Source organism: Megalobrama amblycephala, linkage group LG19 (genome assembly GCF_018812025.1).
Source record: "Megalobrama amblycephala isolate DHTTF-2021 linkage group LG19, ASM1881202v1, whole genome shotgun sequence".
Taxonomy (NCBI): Eukaryota; Metazoa; Chordata; class Actinopteri; order Cypriniformes; family Xenocyprididae; genus Megalobrama; species Megalobrama amblycephala.
In genome coordinates, this window is record NC_063062.1 from 206,382 (window position 1) to 231,141 (window position 24,760).

At 37.9% G+C, this 24,760-nt stretch overlaps 1 protein-coding gene across 1 annotated transcript; it reads right to left on the minus strand.

The window, feature by feature from the left end:
• Nucleotides 1-17,692: 17,692 nt before the first annotated feature.
• Nucleotides 17,693-24,084, minus strand: LOC125253912 (cytochrome P450 1A1). Its single transcript, XM_048168170.1, has 7 exons — nucleotides 23,931-24,084; nucleotides 22,506-23,379; nucleotides 20,672-20,798; nucleotides 20,502-20,591; nucleotides 20,264-20,387; nucleotides 20,075-20,161; nucleotides 17,693-18,594 (listed from the first exon to the last, which is right to left on the minus strand). Exons 2-7 carry the CDS (start codon nucleotides 23,337-23,339, stop codon nucleotides 18,282-18,284), a joined length of 1,575 nt encoding a protein of 524 aa, XP_048024127.1. The 5' UTR covers nucleotides 23,340-23,379; nucleotides 23,931-24,084; the 3' UTR covers nucleotides 17,693-18,281.
• Between the last annotated feature and the right edge of the window lie 676 nt (nucleotides 24,085-24,760).

Sequence of the window (24,760 nt, forward strand, 5' to 3'; positions counted from 1 at the left end):
TCCCTGATATTTATTTATCATTTTATACATATTTACCCCCAAATTCTCAACACAGTAATGCACAAACCAAAACAATGACATACGACTTAAAATGTATGCTGAATTAAATAAATATGACTATAGCATGTGATGTTGGTGTTGTTTGTATGTCCAGCAGAGGGAGACACTGGATCACTGACAGATAAATTCAAATAACCTCCCAGATCACTGATGTTCAGTTTGTGTGTCACCTTTATCGCTGCACATCTGTGTCTGCTGCTGTGGTGCAGGAACAGAATGAGCTTCACCTCCTGACGCCCTGACATACGTGACCCTCGGCACACGCTTACAGAGCTCAACATGACAAACAGCATTCTTAATTCATGTTCCTAGTTGTATTGATTCATCAGTGACATTATTCTTTAGAAATGTATCATGTGTGTCTAAATCGTCCTAATGAGAGTTTGAGTGGACAAAGACTCTCCAAGAATCACAGCTGGAGAAGTGCCGAGATTAGTTAAAAAAAAACTAAAAAAAAAATGATCAAACTGCACTAACATCCCCACAAGGTTTCAAGAAAAATCCTCCTCGTTCATCCAGAAACAATCTCCAGCATACTCAGTTCTCAGACACAACTGGACCTTCAAACGGGACCGGCTTCTATGGTCAGATGAAACTAATAAAAGAGATTTTTGGCAGCAAACCCACCAGATGGGTTTGGTGCACACATGGATAAGAAGACGGTTAAATATACTGCTGGATCTTTAATTTTGTGGGCCTGTTTTTCTGCTGGAGGTCCTGGACATCTTGTTCAGATACATGGCATCATGGATTCTATCAAATACCAACAGATAAAAAATCAAAACCTGTCGGATGATCAAAAACAAACATCAAACCAACACAAAATGTGTCACTGAGCACAAAATGAACCCTATAGAAGATGAGTGGAGTGAACTGAAGAGGAGAAGCACCAACATGGATCTGCATTAAAGGGTTAGTTCACCCAAAAATGAAAATAATGTCATTAATTACTCACCCTCATGTCGTTCCACACCCGTAAGACCTTCGTTCATCTTCAGAACACAAATTAAGATATTTTTGATGAAATCCGATGGTTCAACCTTAATGTTATGAAGTGACGAGAATAATTTTTGTGCACAAAAAAACAAACAAAATAACGACTTTATTCAACAATATCTAGTGATGGGCGATTTCAAAACACTGCTTCATGAAGCTTTACGAATCTTTTGTTTCGAATCAGTGTATCAAACTGCAAAAGTCACGTGAACCATTGATATTTCGAAACGTTTCGAAACACTTATGATGTAACAAAGCCTCGTTTACTGAAATTATGTGAGTTCTACAGAAACATGCTCCGAACCGATGATTCGAAACAAAAGATTCGTAAAGCTTCATGAAGCAGTGTTTTGAAATCGCCCTTCACTAGATATTGTTGAATAAAGTCGTTATTTTGTTTGTTTTTTTGTGCACAAAAATTATTCTCGTCACTTCATAACATTAAGGTTGAACCACTGCAGTCACATGACTGTATTAAATATATTAAATGCATCTGAAAGTGTTGATTATATTGCTGTCAATGCAGGCCTCACTGAACCATCGGATTTCATCAAAAATATCTTAATTTGTGTTCTGAAGATGAACGAAGGTCTTACGGGTGTGTAACGACATGAGGGAGAGTAATTAATGACATTATTTTCATTTTTGTGTGAACTAACCCTTTAATGCATTACTAGTGGGACTTTCTTGTAAAGTCGTATCATTATAATTTTTAAAAAATGAGCAAAATGTAATTTAAAACGGTTTTAGCAGGAGTTTAGTTTGTCTGCGGGACACGTCAAGTGCTTGATCTCAGTGAAGTATGAATGAATCTGAACAGAATCAGAGCACTTTACACTTACTGACACAGTTTTCCCAAAGTGGAACAAGCGGCAAGATGACATAAGAGAGAGAGAGAGAGAGAGAGAGAGAGAGAGAGAGAGAGAGACAGATGTCGTGCTGAGACAGGATATGTTATCTCAGGTCTGTCCATATCTCCACACCCCAAAGCTTTATCACACCTGCACACAGGAGGGTAATATATCACCCTACACACACGCACACACACACTCACTCACACACCCACACACACCCACACACACACACACACCCACACACACACACACACACACACACACACACACACACACACACACACACACACACACACACACACAGGTGATAAGAGTGAACATGCTGTTTGTAAATAATCTTCTGATTAACATGCGTGTACTCAAGACCCTGAGACACACACACACACACACACACACACACACACACATACTCACACACTCACACACACACACACAGAGTCGTGCGGATACACACGCAAGGCCGAACCTGCTCGACAGGGTGAAGCGCAGCAGGCCAGCGCTGTAAAATAAACTGTGCTGGAAGCAAATCCTTCAAGCGTGACAACAACAACTATATGCTGAAACTAATATCACTGTGCTGGAGCCGCGCCACTGCAAATCACACACACACACACACACACACACAGAGAGAGAGAGAGAGAGAGAGAGGGAGGCAGCAGAAAACTGAGATTTCACAAATGCATTGACCACAAAAGCAATAAATCTCAATGTTTCACTGATGATGATCACTGCATTAGTGAAACTCATCCATGAAAGCGTGGGAAAACATGAAAGAGAACTTCACAAATCATTATTGCAATATGAAATTTGTCCAAATACAATTTCTGATGATCACTGATTACACATTTAAAGCAAATGAATTCAGAAGCTTCTGGTTGCACAAGTTGAATTTCACGTATTGCTGCATTACAAGATATATCATTACATTACATTTATGCATTTAGCAGTGTGTGTGTGTGTGTGTGTGTGTGTGTGTGTGTGTGTGTGTGTGAGAGTGAGAGTGTGTGCGCGCATTTTTGTGATTTATGAGGACACAAATTTGTATAATGGCATGGGTATTACACTGGTATTATGATGTAAACATGAAATATGAGGACATTTGATGAGTCCTCCTATTTAAAATAGCTTTAAAAACATACTAAACGATGTTTTATAAAAAATGTAAAAATGCAGAATGTTTCCTATGATGGTACAGTATAAAAACCATTACGCCTATAGAGAGTCCTTACTTTGATAGCAAAACAAACCTGTGTGTGTGTGTGTGTTTGCATTGTTTATGTAAAGTGTGGCGCAGTGAGGAAAGGATAATTACAGAGTGAGACAGGACAGGATTACAGATGCCACTGGAGCAGAGTCAGACTTGTTCAGCCTGTATGCGTCTGTCTTCCGAGTTCGTCTCTCTCTGATGGGTGGCGTCGCGCAAGATGTGAGCCAAAGAATGATGCACAATATGACTTATTCCCTTGTTCTTTCGTGCAGGTAAAGGATATCCGATTATGATGTCACTGCGGCCCATGATTCCCAGCAACATGCACAACATGACAGGAATAGACAGCAAATGACTGGAAAAATCTGGCTTATACTGGTTACAAGAAAAATGGTTCAAAATGATAAAAAAACACTGCAAATTTTTTTTTTTATTTGGGGGGGGGGGCAGTTATTCTTTTGCAGTGTGTGTGTGTGTGTGTGTATTTGTCTCACAGGGGTCGTTTCTTGAGTTAAATGACGCTAACCGGTTTGAACTAGTTTCATCTCCAGATTTGCTGAACTTTAGTCAGAGGGGTCGTTACATAAGTGTGTGTTTCTGTGAAAGTGTGTGATTAACTATTGATCAGTGTTTGGGCTCAGAGGCCTTCATCTTACACAGCCAGCCTGTTAGTGAATAACTTCTTATTGGTGAATAATTTCTTTATTTAATTTTTAAACCTTAATTTTTATGCCAGCACTAGATCTAGTTTTCATCAACATTTGTAGTTTTAAAAGCAATAAGGCACAAAACTATATTGATTCCATTAGCTCAAATAGCAGATCAAGTTCAATTCCCAGGGAATGCATGAATTGAACAAATGTTAAGATTGAATGCAATGTAACAAAAATAGCAAAAATATGCATCTGTGACAAAGATAGAAACGTGTCTGATAGCTGAAGGAACAGAGATGCGATTCAGATCTTTGTAGAAACTGTGATACGTTTTATTATTCTTTTATTAAATAGAAAGAACAGCATTTATTTAAAATATTTTATAACATTATAAATGTCACTTTTGATCAGGTCAATGCGTCCTTGATAAATAAAAATGACTCAAACGCAGAACGAGAGTGAAGGTCACTGGTTATGTGTGTCGAGTTGAAGGGTTAACCTAGTGGCCATCTTGGGTGTGGCGCTCATGTTTCTCGAGGTTTTCCGAGCACGTCCTTATCAGCACATCTTGACACGCCATGCTCGTGTGAACGTGGAAACGGCACGCAGCTTTTTGGAGGTAATTTTCTCTGATTGTTTATCTCTGGGATATTTTTAGAACCGAACACAGCAAATGTGGAGTGGATGATGGATTCATCAACACCCGCTCTGATAGCATCACAGCAGACTACATGTCCCAGTTCCAACACGACTGCCAAGAAAGCTGGAAGATGAGAGAGATGAGCAGAGACACGAGATCTGTTCCAAACCACAGTGCGCTGCCTACATAGACAGCATGGGGCAGAATTAAGGGCCGTTCTCACTGGACCTTAATATGCCTTCAAAAACAGCTGGAGGCAGAACTGGCCCTTACATTTACACCAACAACAATAGTTATAACAATAACTATAATGATAACTACAAATTAGGGCTGGGTAAAAATATTGATTTCTCGATTTTAATCGATTCTCATTTTTACGAACCGATATTGATTCTTAAATCCCAAGAATCGATTAGTCTAGTCTGTTTTCAGTTGATGAATGAGCAGAATATGTAGCTCCTCCCATCCAATAAATCACAATAATCTTTGTTACTTTTGATATGAAGCAAAGTCTCAGATTTCAAATGACGTCCATCTTATTATGAGATTCAGAAAATAAATACTGTTTAATGTGGCGTGACAGATCGCTTTAGATCCTCAGTTAAAGAGAAGCATGTGATCATCCTCTCCTCCGCTTTAATACCAGTTACAGCGAAATAAACATGAACATCTGAAGGTATGTTAAAATATACAGTACAACTTACTGAAATCCGTATCATGTCTCATGTAATCGCTCAATCAGTGCTTCAACCTCGGAAAGACGTCAATAAAACAGCTTCAATGTCACGTGACGTCACATTTACCTCAGAAAAACATATTCAGTGACCATAAACTCATTAGTCAGCTAGAAAAGTGCTCTAGAAAGCAGCATTCTGATAAATATAGCTATGCACCGTTACATATTCATTATAATTTTTAATGTTCTTCAATATTTAATGCATGTTTGAATAAATCAGTTATGACAGCCGCGATTTAAATGTTTATATTCAAAAAATAATGAATTGGAGTAGAAATATGATTATGTAATTCTGAACTTTATTTATAACAAAAATATCATTGAGTGTAATTTAAGTGTTTGTATATAAATAAGTTAATTTGACCTTCAGTATTATTATAGTAGCATCAGCTGACTCTCATGTGTAGTTTACAGCATTAGTTGAGAGATTTTTTTCTAGTACATTTGCTATGTACTGTAATTGAAATACTACATCCAAAATAATCAATATCGAACTGAAATCGTAATCGAATCGAATCGAAAGCATGTGAATAGTAATCAAATCGAATTGTGAAAATTGTGTCAATACCCAGCGCTACTATAAATATAACAATAACTATAACAAAAATATATGTTATATGCTGCCCTGTCCCTGAGAAAGAAGCTCCTTCCTCAGGGGAATCCTCCAGTTGCGAGCAGCACAAGTTCTGGGAACCAGGTCTGGGTGGGCCAATATGGCACATCCAGCAAGATCTGCTCCTCATCCTCCCTGACCTTGCACAGTCCGTGCAAGTAGGCTCACTGGCGAGAATGCATGCTTGCGTAGGCCCCGGGGCTAGCTGTGTGCCAGTGCATCCGTGCTGAGGGTCCCCTTAGTCAGGGAATAGAACAACTGGCAGTGAGTCACGTCCAGACCGGAAAACAGGTCTACCTGAGCAGCTCCAGCACGCCATCTCAGGACTCGGTCATGAAGCCAGTGCTCGATCATGGGACTCGCTGTCATGTTGACCGAGTCCAACTCCATATCGAGCAAAGAGATCCTCTGCACAGGGGAGAGTTTGCGCTTTTCCCAGTTGACCTGAAGCCCTAGATGGCTGAGGTGTCTGTGCACCAGGTCCCTGTGTTCGACAAACTGATCCTGCGAGTGGGCCAGAATGAGCCAGTCATTGATATAGTTGAGGATGCGAACAGAGGGGTAAGGGCAGCCTCTGCGACCTTCGTAAAGATGCGGGGCGACGGACAGCCAGAAGAGGTGGACTTTGTACTGGTATGCCCATCCCTCGAACGCAAAGCATAGGAACGGTCTGTGTTGAGGGAGAATTGACCCTTCGTCTGGAGCTTGATTGACAAGCGATCTAACCAGTCATAACGCCAAATCTTCCATTTTGTCAGACAAAGCAGTCAGGAGTTAGAAGATTAACCTCGGTGGACTTGAACTTGAAAAATGGCGTATACTGACGTCTTTCAGCATTTTAAACAACATTCCTTCTGATGTTCATTCATGTTTATTTGATGCTATAAATGAACTAGTAGGAAGAGATGATCGGTTCACGAGCCGCTTGAGCTGAGGCGCTACAGCGATCTGTCACGACACATTAAAGAGACACAAAACGCTTTTATTGTTCAAATTTCTTAAAAAATTACACAGTTTGAAAGCTGTGACTTTGTTTAATATCATAAGTAACCTGCGCTGTCTTGTCTGTCGACGTGTTGTCAGTGTCCTCTTTGCTCCGCAATGTATTTTTCACTGCATGTGGCGTGACAGCGCCACGGCTTGTCGGACAAAGCAACACTAACTAACACGGTCTTTGTGAAGGGTCAATTGAGACATGAAAATATGAGTCCTTCAGGTTGGTCGCTGCAAACCAATCCAGGGACTGAACGCACTGGAAAAGGCGTTAACATTTTGAGCGGAAGCTTGTGAAGGGCCCGATTCAAAACATGCAGATCCAGGATTGGCCGTAACTCACCACTCTTGTTGTGGACAATGAAGTAGGGGCTGTAGAACCCTGACCTCATGTTGGCTGGAGGGACCGGCTCTATCGTGTCCTTTGCCAGGAGGACTGCGATCTCTGCATGCAGGACAGAGGCCTCTATGTTCGCTACTGATGTGAAACCTGAACCCACTGAATCTAGGGGTACACCGGGCAAGCTGAATTGCATTGCAGAGCCTGATTGTCCAAATGAGCCAGAGTGACAGGCTGGGAAGCACTAACCAGGCTACCAGCAACCCAACCAGCCAGACTAAAGGGACCACAGAAGTACCTGTGGTGGAGCAGCGAGGTGGAGGACAGAGTGTCCCAGAGTGGGGTCTGAGTGTTACCTGGCTCCACGGTGAGAAGGTGTCGTGTCCTCGAACCGCATCTGACTGCATGTTGGCGATGAGAGAGGGCAATGCATAGCGTCACTCACTGTCAGCTTCGCCGTCTTGGGACCCAAAGAATAAGGAAATTTCTATTTTGTTGAAAATGTGGAACCAGTGGTGGAACACAAAACAAACTCAAACAAGGATTCTCCGCCCAGTCCTCCACCGAGGGAATGAGCGGTGCCCTCACCATCTTCTGATAAGCAGAATTCCTCATCTCAGGGTGGCCAGTCTCAGAAAAACCGCTTCGCCTGACGCTCGGACTGTCTGGCGGGGCCTGAGATGGGTGGCGCTGGCTTCCTGCGTCCTGCTCCACGTTGCGGCCTGGGTGACGGCTTCTGCTGTGGCTGTACAGGAGCGGAGGTGGAGGGGCTGCCACTGGCCATCGCCTCCGTCTGCTTCTGTACTGTCGAGAACTGCTGGGCAAAGTTCTTGGCGGCGTCACCAAAGAAGCCAGCCTTCGAGATGGGAGAGTCAAGATAGAGATCTTTGTTGGCTTCCCTTATCCCAGGCAGGTTAAGTGGCAGATGTCGCTCATGGATGCCTGGTAGACCTGCAAGAGTGCCATGGCATGCAGGGTTGAGGCGGCCTGTCCAGAAACACCATAAGCCTTGGCCACGAGAGCAGCCGAGAACTTACAGGCCCTGGATGGGAGACGTGGGCAACCCTGCCAGGTGGCAGCATTCTGCATGCACCGCAACTGCACACTCCACCTGAGGGATCTCCACGTACCTTTTGGCTGCCCCGTCATCAAGGGTAGTGAGGGCAGAGGGGGTTCTGGAGCGGCTTCAGGCAGAAAAAGGTGCCTTCCATGTTTTTGCTACCTCGTCATGCACTTCCAGGAAAATACCAATCGTCCAGCTATAAGGGGTTCGGGACACGGTGGAGGGTTCCACTCGAGCCCAATGCTCACGGCAGCCCGGGAAAGCATGGCCATCAGCTCTGGATCAGACTCGAACAACATTGCTTTCCCCGAAGGGCGCAACACAGCCGAATCCTCATTTCAAGAAGATAAAAATGAAGGTCTTACACGTGTGTAACGACATGAGGGTGAGTAATTAATGACAGAATTTTCATTTTTGGGTGAACTAACCCTTTAAGGCAGTGTCATGTGAAAACGCACTGCACTTCAGAAGAAATAACAATTCTAAAGATATTTTTTCAGTACTGAAAACAATCAGTAGAACAGAGTATCAAGTCGTCTGCATGCATCGCTCATGAGTAACGTTTTGTGGACATTGATCTCTCGATATTGTTTTCCTCTTTTGGAAAGTCATAGAAACACTATCATGGATTTTTCTTTTGCTATTTTCAAAAATGTTGTAGTTTCCGTTCACCACCATAGAAGTTTACACAACTATAATGACTTCTGCGAAAGCAGGAAACATGAGAAGGGTCCATTGAGCATCAACATGCCATTCGACTTTCTCAGAAAGATCAGAATGACAACAGTTCGTGTCTAATTACACAATCTATCCAGGTAAGGTGAATCCCATGGCCTACATCCCAACAGGCCTGAATCCCGTTACGTAGAGCAGAAGCTTTCCCAGCATCGCAGCATCAGGAACGGGGCGTCTCCTGCTGCGTGTGACGCTCTCCGCGTGCGAGCGATCGGTGTCTCTCTGCAGAGATCAGGATAGCGCTGTGCTGATACACTTGTGTACAAATGCATGCTCAAACAAAGCAAAAACAAAAAAAGAGGCTCAGGAACAAAAAAACTGGAAAAACCTGGTGTTCAGCCCCAACCCAGCTGAGCTCTCACGCTAACACGCTCTCGCACGCCAGTGTCTCAGTCAGTGCCAGCCACGCCGCGCTCTCACGCAAGACACGGCATCTGACACACGCTGTCACGTACTCACACACACTAACCCTAACACTCGTCCCCACACGCCCTGCATAATCAATTAAATAACCAATTAACACTAGTGATCTCTGATGTTGGGTTTATGTAAGCGCACTCTGCAGCATCCAGATTAGATCTTCGGCCTCCTCTGATAACGGCCTGTTCATTATATAACAGTGTGAATCTCACGAAGACGACGTCCAAGGCCACATTTGACCCTAGAATTAAGAGAAAAATGGAAAATTACCATTTTGATTTTTTCCATTGTGACATTAATTTTAGGACAATTAAACTCATTTATCCACCAGTTCTCATTACGATAATCATCTACATGCCTTCTGAGTTTCTCATTAGATGCTTGTTACTTTAATACAGTAATTTTCCACTGTATTAGAGAAAAATGACTGTAATACAATGATTTTTAAATTTGAATCACTACCATGATTCATAAATAATAGTATTTCATTGTTCCTGTCACAATACAGTAATGCAAAGTAATGCAAATGAGATTTTTTTTTTTGTTTTGTTTTTTGTAAGCGCTGCTTTTTCTTTTGGTCTTTGTGACCCGGACATGCTGTTGGCAGGTTTCGGTGAGATTCACCCACTTACTAGAAGTCCAGTGATTTACTGACACTGTTACTCAAGAATAGCTCGGATTTCATGACATACAGCTCAGATCGAAAGCTGGAAGTTCCCCGGAATCTCCTCAGAATGGAAAATTATTAATAAATCAGAATGTCCTTATACTTTCATGCTGACATCACCATCCTTCCAAGCAAACGTCCCGTATGGCGACGCAACTTCTCCATCCTGACAGTTCATACATGACCAAACAACAAATCTGGAACATGCTTTAATCCAAATTTTGGGGAGACATTATTAATTAATTACAGTAAAGTTTGGGGTCAGTGAGATTTTTTTTAATGTTTTTGAAAAAGTCTCTTCTGCTCACCAAGGCTGTATTTATTTGATCAAAAATACAGTAAAAATTTGGAAATATTATTACAAATTAAAATAGCCATTTTCTATGTGAATATATAGTAAAGTGTAATTTATTCCTGTGATCAAAGCTGAATTTATTTAATAAAAACACAGTAAAAATTGTGAAATATTATTGCAATCTAAAACAGCTGTTTTCTATGTGAATATATAGTAAAGTGTAATTTATTCCTGTGATCAAAGCTGAATTACTGTAGTCTTCAGTGTCACATGATCCTTCAGAAATCATTCTAATATGATGATTTGATGCTCAAGAAACATTTATGATTATTATCAATGTTGAAAACAGCTTCATATTTTGGTGAAAACTGTCATAGGTTTTATTTTGCAGGATTCTTTGACGAATAGAACATTGTTTATTAGAAATACAATTTTTTGGTAACATTATAAATGTCTTTAATGTCACTTTTGATTAATGTCCTTGTTGAATGAAAGCTTGGCATTAGTAGTGTCACCACACATGACATCATCTCTCTCTATGTAAACACAAACACATCAGTTTACAGTAAATCACACTAGAGTTTCTCGATCGATACTGGAGGAATCGTGGGCCAGAGGAGGTGTCGTGACATTTGTTCAGATTGCAGTGGAAACGTTCTCAGGTTCTCACACTGAGATTGACAGACAATCGGAAAACAGTGTCAGCCAAGAACAACACCCACCTGACACAACCAATCAAGAACAGGAAGTGACAGGAATATTAGAGCAAGGGCAAAAAGCACCTTAAGTAAACTTCCAGCTTCTGAAACAGAGAGATAGATGTGCAAAACAATCAGCGTGTGAAGAGAGGGCAGGAGAGGTCGTTTATGAGAATATTCCACAATGAACCTCTTGCCACAGAAAATAAATTCAACATTCAAACAGTTTACAATGGAGGCAGAAGAAACACTGAAATACACACTGTGTCGAAAGTAGAACCACAAGATTACAGACTAGTGCGACAGAATCACTAAACCGGGTCAGGGTGAAGATTAATATAACTACTGTCATTGCCAAAAGTTAATCTTTTAACTCGTGTTATTGTGAAAGTCTCTTCTGCTCATCAAAGCAGCATTTAAATGATCAAAAATACAGTAAAAATTTGGAAATATTATTACAATTTAAAACAGCTGTTTTCTATGTGAATATATAATAAAACTTAATTTATTTCTGTGATCAAAGCTGAATTTATTGGATAAAAATACAGTAAAAAATTGTGAAATATTATTCCAATGTAAATCAGCTGTTTTCTATGTGAATATATAGTAAAATGTAATTTATTACTGTGATCAAAGCTGAATTTATTTGATCAAAAATACAGTGAAAATGTGAAATATTATTCCAATTTAAATCAGCCATTTTCTATGTGAATATATAGTAAAACGTAATTTATTTCTGTGATCAAAGCTGAATTTATTTGATCAAAAATACAGTAAAAATTGTACTGCAAACTAATTGTAATGTCATCTGTTGCGCTTTTGTAATGTTATGTGTATATGTATTTTTTCATGCATTATAAATGAAAATAAAACCATTAAAAAAAAATACAGTAAAAATTGTGAAATATTATTACAATTTAAAACAGCTGTTTTCTATGTGAATATATAGTAAAGTGTAATTTATTCCTGTGATCAAAGCTGAATTTTCAGCATCATTACTCCAGTCTTCAGTGTCACATGATCCTTCAGAAATCATTCTGATATGATGATTTACTGCTCAAGAAACATTTATGATTATTATCAATGTTGAAAACAGCTTCATATTTGTGTGGAAACCGTCATACATTTTATTTTTCAGGATCCTTTAATGAATATAAGTTCAAAAGAACAGCATTTATTTGAAATAGAATCTTTTGTAACATTATAAATGTCTTTAGAGTCACTTTTGATCAATTTAATGCATCGTTGCTGAATAAAAAAGTATGGTAGTGTAAAATATTACAGTCTCGTGGCTGTACTTGCACGAGTTGCATGTTTCTTTTTGCATCTCTTCAGCTTCATCAGCTCTCATAAAGGTCAATACAGGATCAGACGGGAAGGTTTGTGAAGCCGAGAGGGCCTCGTATAAGAGGCCTACCCAACCTTAGACATCCTTTGTGCTTTTGTACGCAGAACCTGGAGCGAGCAGCGGTGCCGAACATCGCGTGTGAAAAGAGCGGCCCTGCCCCTGTCCGTCTGCACCTCGGCCCCATGTAATTTGTGCATTAGCTGTTGGCCAGCAGCCCGCGAGGGGAGAGATTACACCCAAAAAAAGGTGAACCGCCTTCTCAATCAATATCTTCTGCCCTCGCCGGCACGCCGGACTCACTCGACTTCCTGTTGTGGGGAATTTCCTGTGCTGAGAATGAAAGAAGGAAAGAGAAATAGAGAAGGGGAGAGAGGTATGTAAACTAGCCTTGCGTAACCTCTTCCTCAGGAGGGGAGGGGGCGCTGTTTATTGATCTTAGTCACACGCATATTATAAAGAGGAACTTTAGTATAGGCCTCTAGCACGCTATGGGAATCTGCGGAGGTCGCGCACTATCAGCAGAGGAAATGCCACCGAAGATGCCAGACGGCAGCATGACATAATGCTGCAGCAGCGCTGATAACCGCCAGTCAATCTGCCATTCAGGAAAAGTTCCTGGAAATGCCTGGGAATTGCTCTGCAGGGAACAAACAGTGTTGTAAAGCATATCGTGCTAATTGTGCACACGGATCTGCTCGATGCCAAAGGTCACCAAACACGGCCTGTTCAAAAGTCCGCCGGCTCGTAAATGAACACCGACGGCTTTAATCTTCCTCACTCATTAATCGCCTCTATAATAACAGAGTGTCTAACGAGCCGCGGATGATAGTAATGGTGGATCATGTGACCTCTGAATGCTTCTCGACCCACGCTAGATTATATTTCTGCACTTCAACAGGAATATCTGGATTGTAAATGAACACAAAGCTCATTTGAAGTGGTGTAGAATTGCATCTCATGTGATGGAGGGAGGCTCTGTGATTCACACACTGAGCGATTGAGACTCGGCTCCGTCAGCAACAGCTGTTACTCCAAATGAACATCATAATAAAGTACATAATAAAGTAAACAGGGAAAATGTTGGCAGTGCATTAAAAAAATCTAACTTATAGAACCTGAATGAAGAATAAAATAGAACAGATATAGAATAGAACGGAATAAAATAGAGCAGAATAGAACAAAACAGAATAGAACGCAATAGAACAAAAATAGTACAGAATAAAATAGAACCGAATAGAATAAAATAGCACAAAATAAAATAAAGTAGAATACAATAGAATGGAAGAGAAGAGAAGGGAATGAAATAGAACAGAATAGAATAGAATGGAATAAAATAGAGCAGAATAGAACAAAACAGAATAGAACACAATAGAACAAAAATAGTACAGAATAAAATAGAACAGAATAGAATAAAATAGTACAAAATAAAATAAAGTGGAATACAATAGAATGGAAGAGAAGAGAAGGGAATAAAACAGAACAGAGTAGAACAAAAACGGAATAAAAGAACAAAAATAGTACAGAATACAATAGAATAGAACATAATATAGTAAAAATAGAATAGAATACAATAGAATGGAATAGAATAGAATAGAATAAAACCAAACAGAATACAATAGAATTGAATAAGTAGAACAGAATGGAACAAAAATAGAACAGAACACAATAGAACAGAACAGAATAGGATAGAACAAAACAGTACAGAATAAAATACAGTAGAATAGAACGGAATACAATAGAATGAAATAGAATAGCAGAGAATGAAATAGATTAGAATTCAGGTAGAACAGAAAAGAATAAAACAGAAGAGAACAGAATAACAAAAATAGTACCGAATAAAATAGAACAGAATACAATAGAATGGAATAGAATAGAACAGAATATAATAGAACAAAATAATACAGAATAAAATACAGTAGAACAGAATAGAATGGAATAGAATAGAAGAGAATAAAATAGAACAGAACGCAATAGAAGAAAAATAGTACAGAATAAAATAGAACCGAATAGAATAAAATAGCACAAAATAAAATAAAGTAGAATACAATAGAATGGAAGAGAAGAGAAGGGAATGAAATAGAACAGAATAGAACAGAATGGAATAAAATAGAGCAGAATAGAACAAAAACGGTACAGAATAAAATAACAAAAATAGTACAGAATACAATAGAATAGAACATAATATAGTAAAAATAGAATAGAATACAATAGAATGGAATAGAATAGAATAGAACCAAACAGAATACAATAGAATTGAATAAGTGGAATAGAACAGAACAAAATAGAACAGAACAGAATAGGATAGAACAAAACAGTACAAAATAAAATACTGTAGAATAGAATGGAATACAATAGAATGAAATAGAATAGCAGAGAATGAAATAGATTAGAATTCAGGTAGAACAGAATAGAATAAAATAGAACAGAACAGAATAACAAAAATAGTACCGAATAAAATAGAACAGAATACAATAGAATGGAATAGAATAGAATAGAACAGAATATAATAGAACAAAATAATACAGAATAAAATACAGTAGAACAGAATAGAATGGAATAGAATAGAAGAGAATAAAATAGAACAGAACAAAATAGAGTAAAAATAGTACAGAATAAAATACAGTAGAATAGAATGGAGTACAATAGAATGGAATAGAATAAAATAGATTGGAATAAAATAGAACAGAATAGAACAAAAACAGTACAGAATAAAATAACAAATAGTACAGAATACAACAGAATAGAACATAATATAGTAAAAATAGAATAGAATACAATAGAATGGAATAGAATAGAATAAAATCAAACAGAATACAATAGAATTGAATAAATAGAACAGAATGGAACAAAAATAGAACAGAGCACAATAGAACAGAATAGAATAGAACAAAACAGTACAGAATAAAATACAGTAGAATAGAATGGAGTACAATAGAATGGAATAGAAGAGAAGAGAATAAAATAGATTAGAATAAAATAGAACAGAATATAACAAAAATAGTGCAGAATAAAATACACTAGAATAGAATAGAAGAGAATAGAGTGAAAATAGTACAGAATAAAATAGAACAGAACAAAATAGAACACAGTAGAACAAAAATAGTACAGAATAAAATGGAACATAATACAGTAGAATAGAACAGAATGGAATACAATAGAATAAAATAGAATAGAACAAAGCAAAATAGAGTACAAAGTAGAATAGAGTGAAAACTGCACAGAATAAAATAGACCAGAATACAATAGAACAGAATAAAATAGAACAGAATAAAATACAGTAGAATAGAAAGGAATGGAATACCATAGAATAGAACAAAATATTACAGAATAGAATAGAATGGACTAGAATAGAATGGAATAGAACAGAAGACAATAGAATAGACTAGAACAGAATATAAGAGAACGGAGTAAAAATAGTACAGAATAAAATAGAATAGCATAGGACAGAATAGAATAGAACAAAATAGTACAGAATAAAATACAGTAGAATAGAATGGAATACAATAGAATGAAATAGAATAGAATAAAACAGATTCAAATAAATAGAACAGAATAGAGCAAAAATAGCACAGAATAAAACAGAGCAGAATACAGTAGAACAAAACAGAATAAAATACAATAGAGTAAAAATAGAACAGAATAAAATAGGACAGAACACAATAGAATGGAATAGAATAAAACAGAGTAAAAATAGAACAGAATGAAAACAGAACAGAATGAAATAGAACAGAATATAATACAATACAATACAATGGAAAAGAATAGAACGGAACAGAATAAAAATAGAACAGAATAGTTCATTTCTCAGTTCTCTGAGTGTGTTTTGAGTGATTGGGAAACATTTAGACTGTATTCAGAGCCGTCAATCACATGCTGAAGCGTTCGTTCTCTCAGAGAATGATCATTCTGTCATCATGCCGTTCCAGACCCGAATGACTTTCACAAAAGAAGATGTTCTGAACCAAACAACACTGCAGAAAGCTGAAGTGTACGAACAAAACAACACTGAGATCGGAAGATCTTTGTTTGTGTTCCGCAGAAGAAAGGATGTCATAAAGATCTGGAACGACATGAGGTGTAAACGCTGGCAAATGTTCACAAACTCGTAATGGTGACATCATGGTTTATGTTTGAAGAGGTCATGGTGCACAGACACCACAGGTCATGTGATTCAGTGTGTCTCCACACTGTGTCTGTCACACTAACCACTAATGTTCTGCTTCACACGCCACATGAGGATTTCTCAGCTTCGCTCAGCAGCGTAACAGGCCGTTTCTGTCATGTAATGATGATGATGATGAGGATGATGAAGGCTGATTCCTCTGGCATTTCCTCTTCAGCTCCTCGACGTCCAACGCACTGCGTGAAAGAGGGAGAATTTATAATGTTCATAATCATTTAATGGTGTGTCTGTTTGTGATCCTGAGACTAAACCTGCAGTTCACGGACACCACACGGTCTTCAGGCATGATCCCCACCTGATCCTGGACAACAGGAAGTGACATCATCATCATCATCATCATCATCATGACCATACCATGCGGTGAAGGATAGCAATATGAACATTTCAAAGTACTCACATGATATTCTAAGGCTTTAAAGCACACAATTTCCAAGGCATCTCTCTTCATTTTAATCTATTATTAATCATTTAGATAATCTATTTATCTATATTTTTTATTTATTTTAATCTATTTCATAGATTAATTACTATTTTTACATTTTTTGTTTTCATTTATTTATTTTCTCAGTCTTTCTCTAGACTTTTCCACAGACCCCAGTTTGAAAATCCCTGTCCTAAACAAGCTTAAAATATTATTAGGAAATGGTTTTTTTCTGTACTATCAAATGTATTTTTATTTATCTATTTATTTAAAACTATTTTTATTATTTACTTTGATATTTCATTGTTTGCTTAATTTATGCATTAGATTAAATGTCTTTAATTCAGATCTATTTAAAATATGGAATCGCCACAGTACTTTTGTTAAACCCCAGCATGAATGTGTGATTAACGTTTTCAGTCAGAGAAATAACGACGTTCGGTTTCATGTTTATGATCTCATATTGGTCACCTCAGATTATTAATAAATCATCCTAAAATAAAACATCCAGTCGCTTATCTAGTTCCAGTGAGTCGTTTGAAGTAGTTTGTGTTCGTTTTCTATCAGCTTAAAACGACTGAATTTGTTTGTTTGTTTATTTGCTTCATAAAACCATGTTTTTCATCTTCCACGATGGTTATCTTTCTAGATAATGGTCATTATTCTGCATCTGATTATTTATCAGTCTTGATTTTTAAATACATATTTGATTATCTTTACACAGTTAATGATGTGTTTGATCCTTAAACAGAGACAGATAAAGACAGACGTTCACAATAAAAGTTTTATTATTCATTTGGCAATCATAAATATGTTATGCAAAAACATTGAGTTGATATGAGAGCACATCTGCAGGAATTACTTATTGTTGAACTTCAGACGTTAAAATCCTTCATTATGCAAGAACCTGATAAGGAGTTTCAGGGAGGAAAATTTGATGGAGAATAATATTGAATGTCCAGAAGCACCTTGATGAATACAAAAAAAAAATCTGTACAAACTTAAGATCAGGCACACGGCTGTATATTTACACGTGGATCACATTTTGGGATAGTAATCGAACAGAAACTAGCTTCAGTGTGTGTTGAGCTTATGAGAACAGAAGGCACTGGATTGAGACTCTTATCTCGGCACTATATCTGGAAGCACAAATATGTTATCAGCATCAGCATGAACCCATACGGACGTGAGAACAGAGAAGATAGAGGTGATGAAGACTCTGAAATAACTGCACCAGATGCATCAGAACTGATACGAACATCTTTCAAATATTTGGCATTGCGAGCCGACGGCCGGCTTTCCACTCGAGCCGACGGCGCTGCGGATTCCAGCTCAAACTCCGACGACCTTCCGCCTGGATCACGACGCGTAGCTGTGGAGCTCGAAGCCGGGTTGCGGCGTGACCCGCAGCAGACAGCGCTTGTGCTTCATGGTCAGCCCGTACTCCGGGGTCATGTCCAGCATTTCTCCGGGCATCCCGCTGAACTTTAACCTCTGGAGCAGGATGGCCAGGAACAGGAAGACCTCGGCTCGTCCGATGGACTCTCCGATGCAGCGCCGCTTCCCCAGGCCGAACACCAGCACCTTCTCTCCTTCCATCTTGTTGAGGTCCGTGCCGTCCGCGGTGAGGAAGCGGTCCGGGTTGAAGCTCGACGGATCTTTCCACAGTTCCCTGAGAGAAGACACAGAAGGTTCAGTTTCAACTGTGCTGCTTTTCCCTTGTTTTTCCATGTAAACATGCGCTAGACGGACGTGTTTGACCGATGTGCTCACATCTCAGACGGTGCTTTTTCCCACACTGCCCTTTTTAGTTAGTTAAATCTATTTTTTATTATTTATTTTAATACACTTTTATTGCTTGCTAATTTGTAATTTTTATTTGCTAATTATTATAATCTATTTAATTTGTATCTTTTTAAATATGATCTATTAATTTCTTTTGTATAATTTATTTTTACATGTTTTTCTCTAATTTTGTGGCACTAACAAAAAAGTACCATGGTATTTTAGACATGTACTATGGTATTCTTGGAGGTATCATGGATGGAGTACCATTTAAATATATGTAAAAAATACCATAGTATTTCCACCTGATACATCATTGTACTATATTACTGCCACAGTATATTAATATATTATACCAGTTTAAAATATTATTAGTAAAAAGAAAATGCATTTTTATATATTTATTTAAATATATTTTATATTATATCTTTTAATCAATTTTTATTGTTTGCTTATATTTATCTAATTTTTATTTACTATTTATTTTATTCTATTTTTGTATCTTTTTATATCTCTATTTATTTATTTAAATATATGTTGTATTATTTATTTTAATCAATCTTTATTGTTTGCTTATATTTATCTATTTTTTATTTTTATTTACTATTTACTTTAATCTATTTAATTATTATCTTTTCATATTTCTGTTTATTTATTTATTTAAATATATTTCATATTATTTATTTTAATCAATTTTTATTGTTTGCTTATATTTATCTAACATTTATTTTTATTTACTATTTATTTTTAATCTATTTAATTATTATCTTTTTATGTCTATTAATTTATTTAAATATATTACATATTATTTATTTTAATCAATTTTTATTGTTTACTTATATTTATCCTATTTTTATTTACTATTTACTTTAAACTATTTAATTATTATCTTTTCATATTTCTGTATTTATTTATTTATTTATTTAAATATATTTTATATTATTTATTTTAATCATTTTTTATTGTTTGCTTATATTTATCAAACATTTATTTTTATTTACTATTAATTTTAATCTATTTCATAATTTTATATCTCTAAATATTATGTCTAAATATTAATCTTTTTTATTATTTATTTTTACATGTTTTTCTATAAACTTTTGTGGCAACTGCGAACTGTGCAAAAAAAAAAACTGCCACAGTATACTAATAATATATGTATTGTAGAAAATATGTATTATCAATTTATTTAAATAATTGACATTTAATAATAAATCTAAATTTAAATATATTTAAAATCAATGTACCATCCTCCACCACAGTACTTTTGTTAAATTCCCACGGTAGTACCACGGTACTCTAAATGCGTCTCGAACGACTCCTTACAATGTCTATCAGACACATTTAACTCATCTTGAGAAACTTACGGGTCATGGTTGACCTGCCACTGGTTTACGAACACACAGGTGTCTTTGGGAATGAAATATCCGTTGAGTGACGTGTCTTTAGACGTACTGAAAGACAAAAACACAAGCAGTCAACTTTTTGTGTTTACAAACATTCAACTCCGTTAACTGGATTCACATGTGGTTTTCATGCTGCCGTTTTCCACTCACCAGTGAGGAATGGTGAACGGAAGGAACGAGGAATGACGGAAGATCTCCAGGATGAAGGCCTCGAGATACGGCAGGTCCGTTCTGTCGGACAAACGCGGCGTACGATCCATTCCGATCTTTTCATCTAGAAAGATTATAATGCCATTAGTCAGACTGAACGATTTTAAAGCCAGTAATCTCATGGAGATTCAGAAGTATTGGTGGCATTGGTGTTTTATGATCCGGAGGACAGACTCACTCAGCTCTCTCTGCAGTCGCTCCTGGATCTCAGGGTAGGACACTAGATAGACGAGAGCCCAGGACAGAGCCGTGCTGATGGTGTCGAAACCTGTCGAAACACAAACGCACTTAATTCAGTACCATCCAGACGCCAACGGCAGGAGATGCTCTGGTTTTCCCAGCACTCACCCGCTCCGAAGAGGTCATTGACGATCCCCACGATCTTCTCATCGGACACTTGGACGTTTGAGTTCTCGTCCAGCTTGCGGTCTTCACAGTGTTCGATGAGCGAATCGGTGATGTCACGGATGTTGTTCTGAAACACATTTCACGACAGTTGAGCTTCACAGCCAGCGCTTTTTATTTTCAAAACTGATGAAGTTTGCAACATTGACATTACATGTACATAAATTACTTGTAATTACATTATATTACGTTTTAAAATTCTCGTAATCAGACTAGTTACTTTTTTATTGATTACATGTTATTCTTACAATGGCAGTAAATTATTCATAATTCATTGATTCTCTGTCCTACTACTTTTTTATCTTTTAAAATTTCCTTTCCAAAAAAGCCTCCTGCTTATAGATTTTCAGAAGGTCTTCCAGGTTTGTGGAATTCACACTTCGCCAGGAATTTGATTGACAGGCAATCTGACCAATCATAATGCCGAATCCGCCATTTTGTCCAACAAACAAACCAGACAGGAGAGTTAGATTACCTTCGGTGGACTTGAACTTGAAAATGGTGTGTAATGACATATTTTTGCAATAGAAACAACATAAAATCTAATGTTCCTTCATGTTTATAACAAAGACTTTATATATAGAAAGACGGTGCAGTGGCAATTTATATGAATGGGAGAAAGTGCAACGCGCAATATGGCAGGATAAGTCCCGCCTTCTAAATAAGAGCCAATCGCCGATTGGTAAAGTAAACGCGTCACTGCAGCGGCCGTTAGAATCACCGGTTCCCATAGAAACAGAATGCGCGCTTTCTATCCATCCATGACGCTTTGTGTGAATTATGGGTGCAACTTCCGTTAAGCTGTAAACAGTCAGTGAAAGACTCGCTGTATGAACGCAATAATGCGATATTTTTTTTTTTAATTGCATACGATGAGATTCTACAGAATCATTGTATCTTAGAAATTCTACTGATCCTTCAACCAACGAACACTAAAAGGACATTTAAAAGTATAAAAGCATCAACAAGGTACTTTCAACAAGCGTGATTCTTTCCACAGCAATAATGGACGGGTTAAATATAACTATGATATCTGTATTATACTTCAGCATTGCGTGACACTATTTCAAAGTGATTTCCATAATTTTTACAGATAATAAATTGTATTTACCTGTGAAAACAAACGTGAGGCTTTGAGGAGAAAAACGAGAGATTCTTTGTGCATTCCAGTTAATTATTAATGGGATATATCGTAAATTATATCGGGAGAACAGACCATAAGTGCAGTATATGTTGTCCTTTTTTCATACTATTACAGCATGATGCAATAATCACGAGGATAGAAAGCAGCGACTGGAAAGATGCAGGCGTTACATTATTCTCACGATGTCTGAAAATGATTTGAAACGATTCGTTTCAGTCTTTTTAAATGGAAGTTCCCCAAACCGGAAGTGCAACCCATAATTCGAAACGCAGTAGGCTAGTCAGGAATAAGGTGGATAGAGACGTGCTCTTAGGACTGCGCATGCGCATCAGCTTAAGATCTAGCCTGAAAAATGCTGTTTTTGTCATGATTTGAGCGTTTAGAAACTAAATATATGAGACAGCTGTTGTCAGATTTCTTTGGTGATTTCAAATATGAGAGGCGTTTCTAAGAGTGAAATGAGTGAAATAACTTTGGTTCCCCTACAGCGATCTGTCACCACACATTAAAGAGTCACAAAATCGTATTTATTGTTTGAATTTCTTTTAAAGAAATGACTAAATTTGAAAGCTGAGACTTTCATACCAAAATTAACCTGCTCTGTCTTATCAGTGTCAAAATAAAAGTGCCCACCTTGTCGAAGGAGTCATAATGTTCCTTGACGATCTTCTGCACTAATTTGCTGAAGCGAGCGTTGATGGCCACAAACTTCTTCATCGTTGTGCTGGGAAGGATGCGCAGGAAAGGGATGAAGTCCGCAGGGTTCCCGCTTCCCACGATCTTCCCGAACTCGTCGCTCAGGTTGACCAATCCCACCAGCTCGTCGTCGTCGTGGCTGTAGCGGCGGCCGAAGCATATTCCGCAGATCACGTTGGCCACGGACACCACGATGTGGCGGAAAGGGTCGAAGCTCCCGTCGGCCTTCATGACGGTGTGAAGACGCTCGATCAGATAGAGTCCCTCTTTGCTGATGTGCTCCTCGAGAGCGCAGGAATACTCGGAGCTCGGCACCGTGGCGAAGGTCCGCAGGGCGCTCTGGGCCAGCTTCCGCCGGGCGCGCCACACTCCCACCTTATCCGTGCTGAAGGCCAGACTCTTGCCGTCGCTGATGAACCTCATGCTGTACAGATCCGGACGCCCGGAGAACTCGTCGCCCTGTTTGAGCAGAGCCTGACGGATCACGTCGTTTCCGCTGAGCACCACCACGGGACGTGTGCCGATCTGGATCTGGAAGACGGGGCCGTAGCACTTACTCATGGCCGTCAGGCTCAGATGTGGGTTGTTTCCCACCTCCAGCACATTCCCGATGATGGGAAGAGGCTTCGGCCCCGGCAGCTTCTGGAGCCCCTCGGGAATCTTCGTGCGCATGAGGCGCATGAGCAGATACACCACACATATGGTGATGATGGCCACCAGGCTCTCGGACACTGAGATCGGGCCCAGCAGGGGAAGAACCGTTAGAGGCATCGTCGTCTTCAGTGATCTTTGCAGGCGGTGAACAGGTTACCTGTGCAAAACGAGAGAGAGATAGATAAGTCTGACTGAGAAGAGTTGCACTTCTTGGATGAATGATACTAAAAAAAAGAAGGTGTGTCTTTCTGCAACCTGCATGTGTTTGCATGAGCTTTTTAGTTCATGCATGCAACTAACAGCAGTTTAACCAATGCACATTGTGTGCTTATTCGTATTTCACAAAATCCATTAATGATAAACTACACGTGGAGTGATTCGTCTCAAGGTCAGAGCGCATGAGACACACACCTTCGTTCAGCAAGTGCCCTATAATACACTTCATATTTACGTCTGAAAACTGTCTGAATAAAGGACCATAGGCAGTAGTCAATCAATAAATTATTCATATATATATATATATATATATATATATAAAGAAAGATTATATTTAGTTCTGAAAACTCTAAAAAAGCATTTTGATCATGCACACCAGTCAATGAACAACAATACTGTGTAAAACAAGTAAGTATAAACTAAAGAGAGTTGTAAATAAAAATGCATGATCAAATATTGTCTAAAAGATAAAGGCATTGCCATCTGACTTACTCAGAGCGATCGGACGAATATTTCCCCTCTTCTCGAATGATTTTGTCTATCCAGAGTCAATTAGCTGCTGAGGAGTGCTGAGGAGTCCAGCGGGCAAATGCTTTATAGAGAAGAGCGCGTCGCGATTGGCTGCTCATCACGTGACGTCACTAAGAGTTGGAGGCTGTGAATGAGAGAAAATCAGAGATTTGAGTGACATTTCATTACTGATCGATCTCTCATCGCGACAGTAACTGCGTGAGTAATTAATGAGACTGACTTCGCTATATATATATATATATATATATATATATATATATATATATATATATATATATATATGATATAACAATATTTTTTGTTTATATATTAAACTGAACTGACTGCTGTGCGTTATTCTCGTTATTATAGCACGTTATATTTCATATTTTATATTTACACACACACCCATATATATATATATATATATATATATACATATATACACACATACATATTTGTACTATATATATACATATAACTTTAACATGGACAATCGATCAACCCTTTAACTTCCCTTCAATAAATAAATAATATGAAACTATAAAAAGACCCTATATGAATATAAATCTAAACATGAATATGTTATATATATATATATATATATATATATATATATATATATATACACACACACACACACACATATATATGTATATATACATGCATACATATATATGTATGTGTATAAATATATATATATAATATTATATAACATGAACAATCTATCAACTCTATAACTTCCCTTCAATAAATAAATAAATAAATAAATAATATGAAACTATAAAAGACCGTATGTGAGCATGAATGTA

Excerpts from the sequence above, each read along its gene's own strand:
- LOC125253912 (XM_048168170.1), bottom strand. The coding sequence starts at position 23,339 with ATGCCTCTAACGGTTCTTCCCCTGCTGGGCCCGATCTCAGTGTCCGAG. Across the intron at positions 20,799-22,505 it reads ATTATGACTCCTTCGACAAG|AACAACATCCGTGACATCAC; the intron begins GTGGGCACTTTT and ends AATGTGTTTCAG. Across the intron at positions 18,595-20,074 it reads TGGCAGGTCAACCATGACCC|GGAACTGTGGAAAGATCCGT; the intron begins GTAAGTTTCTCA and ends GTCTTCTCTCAG.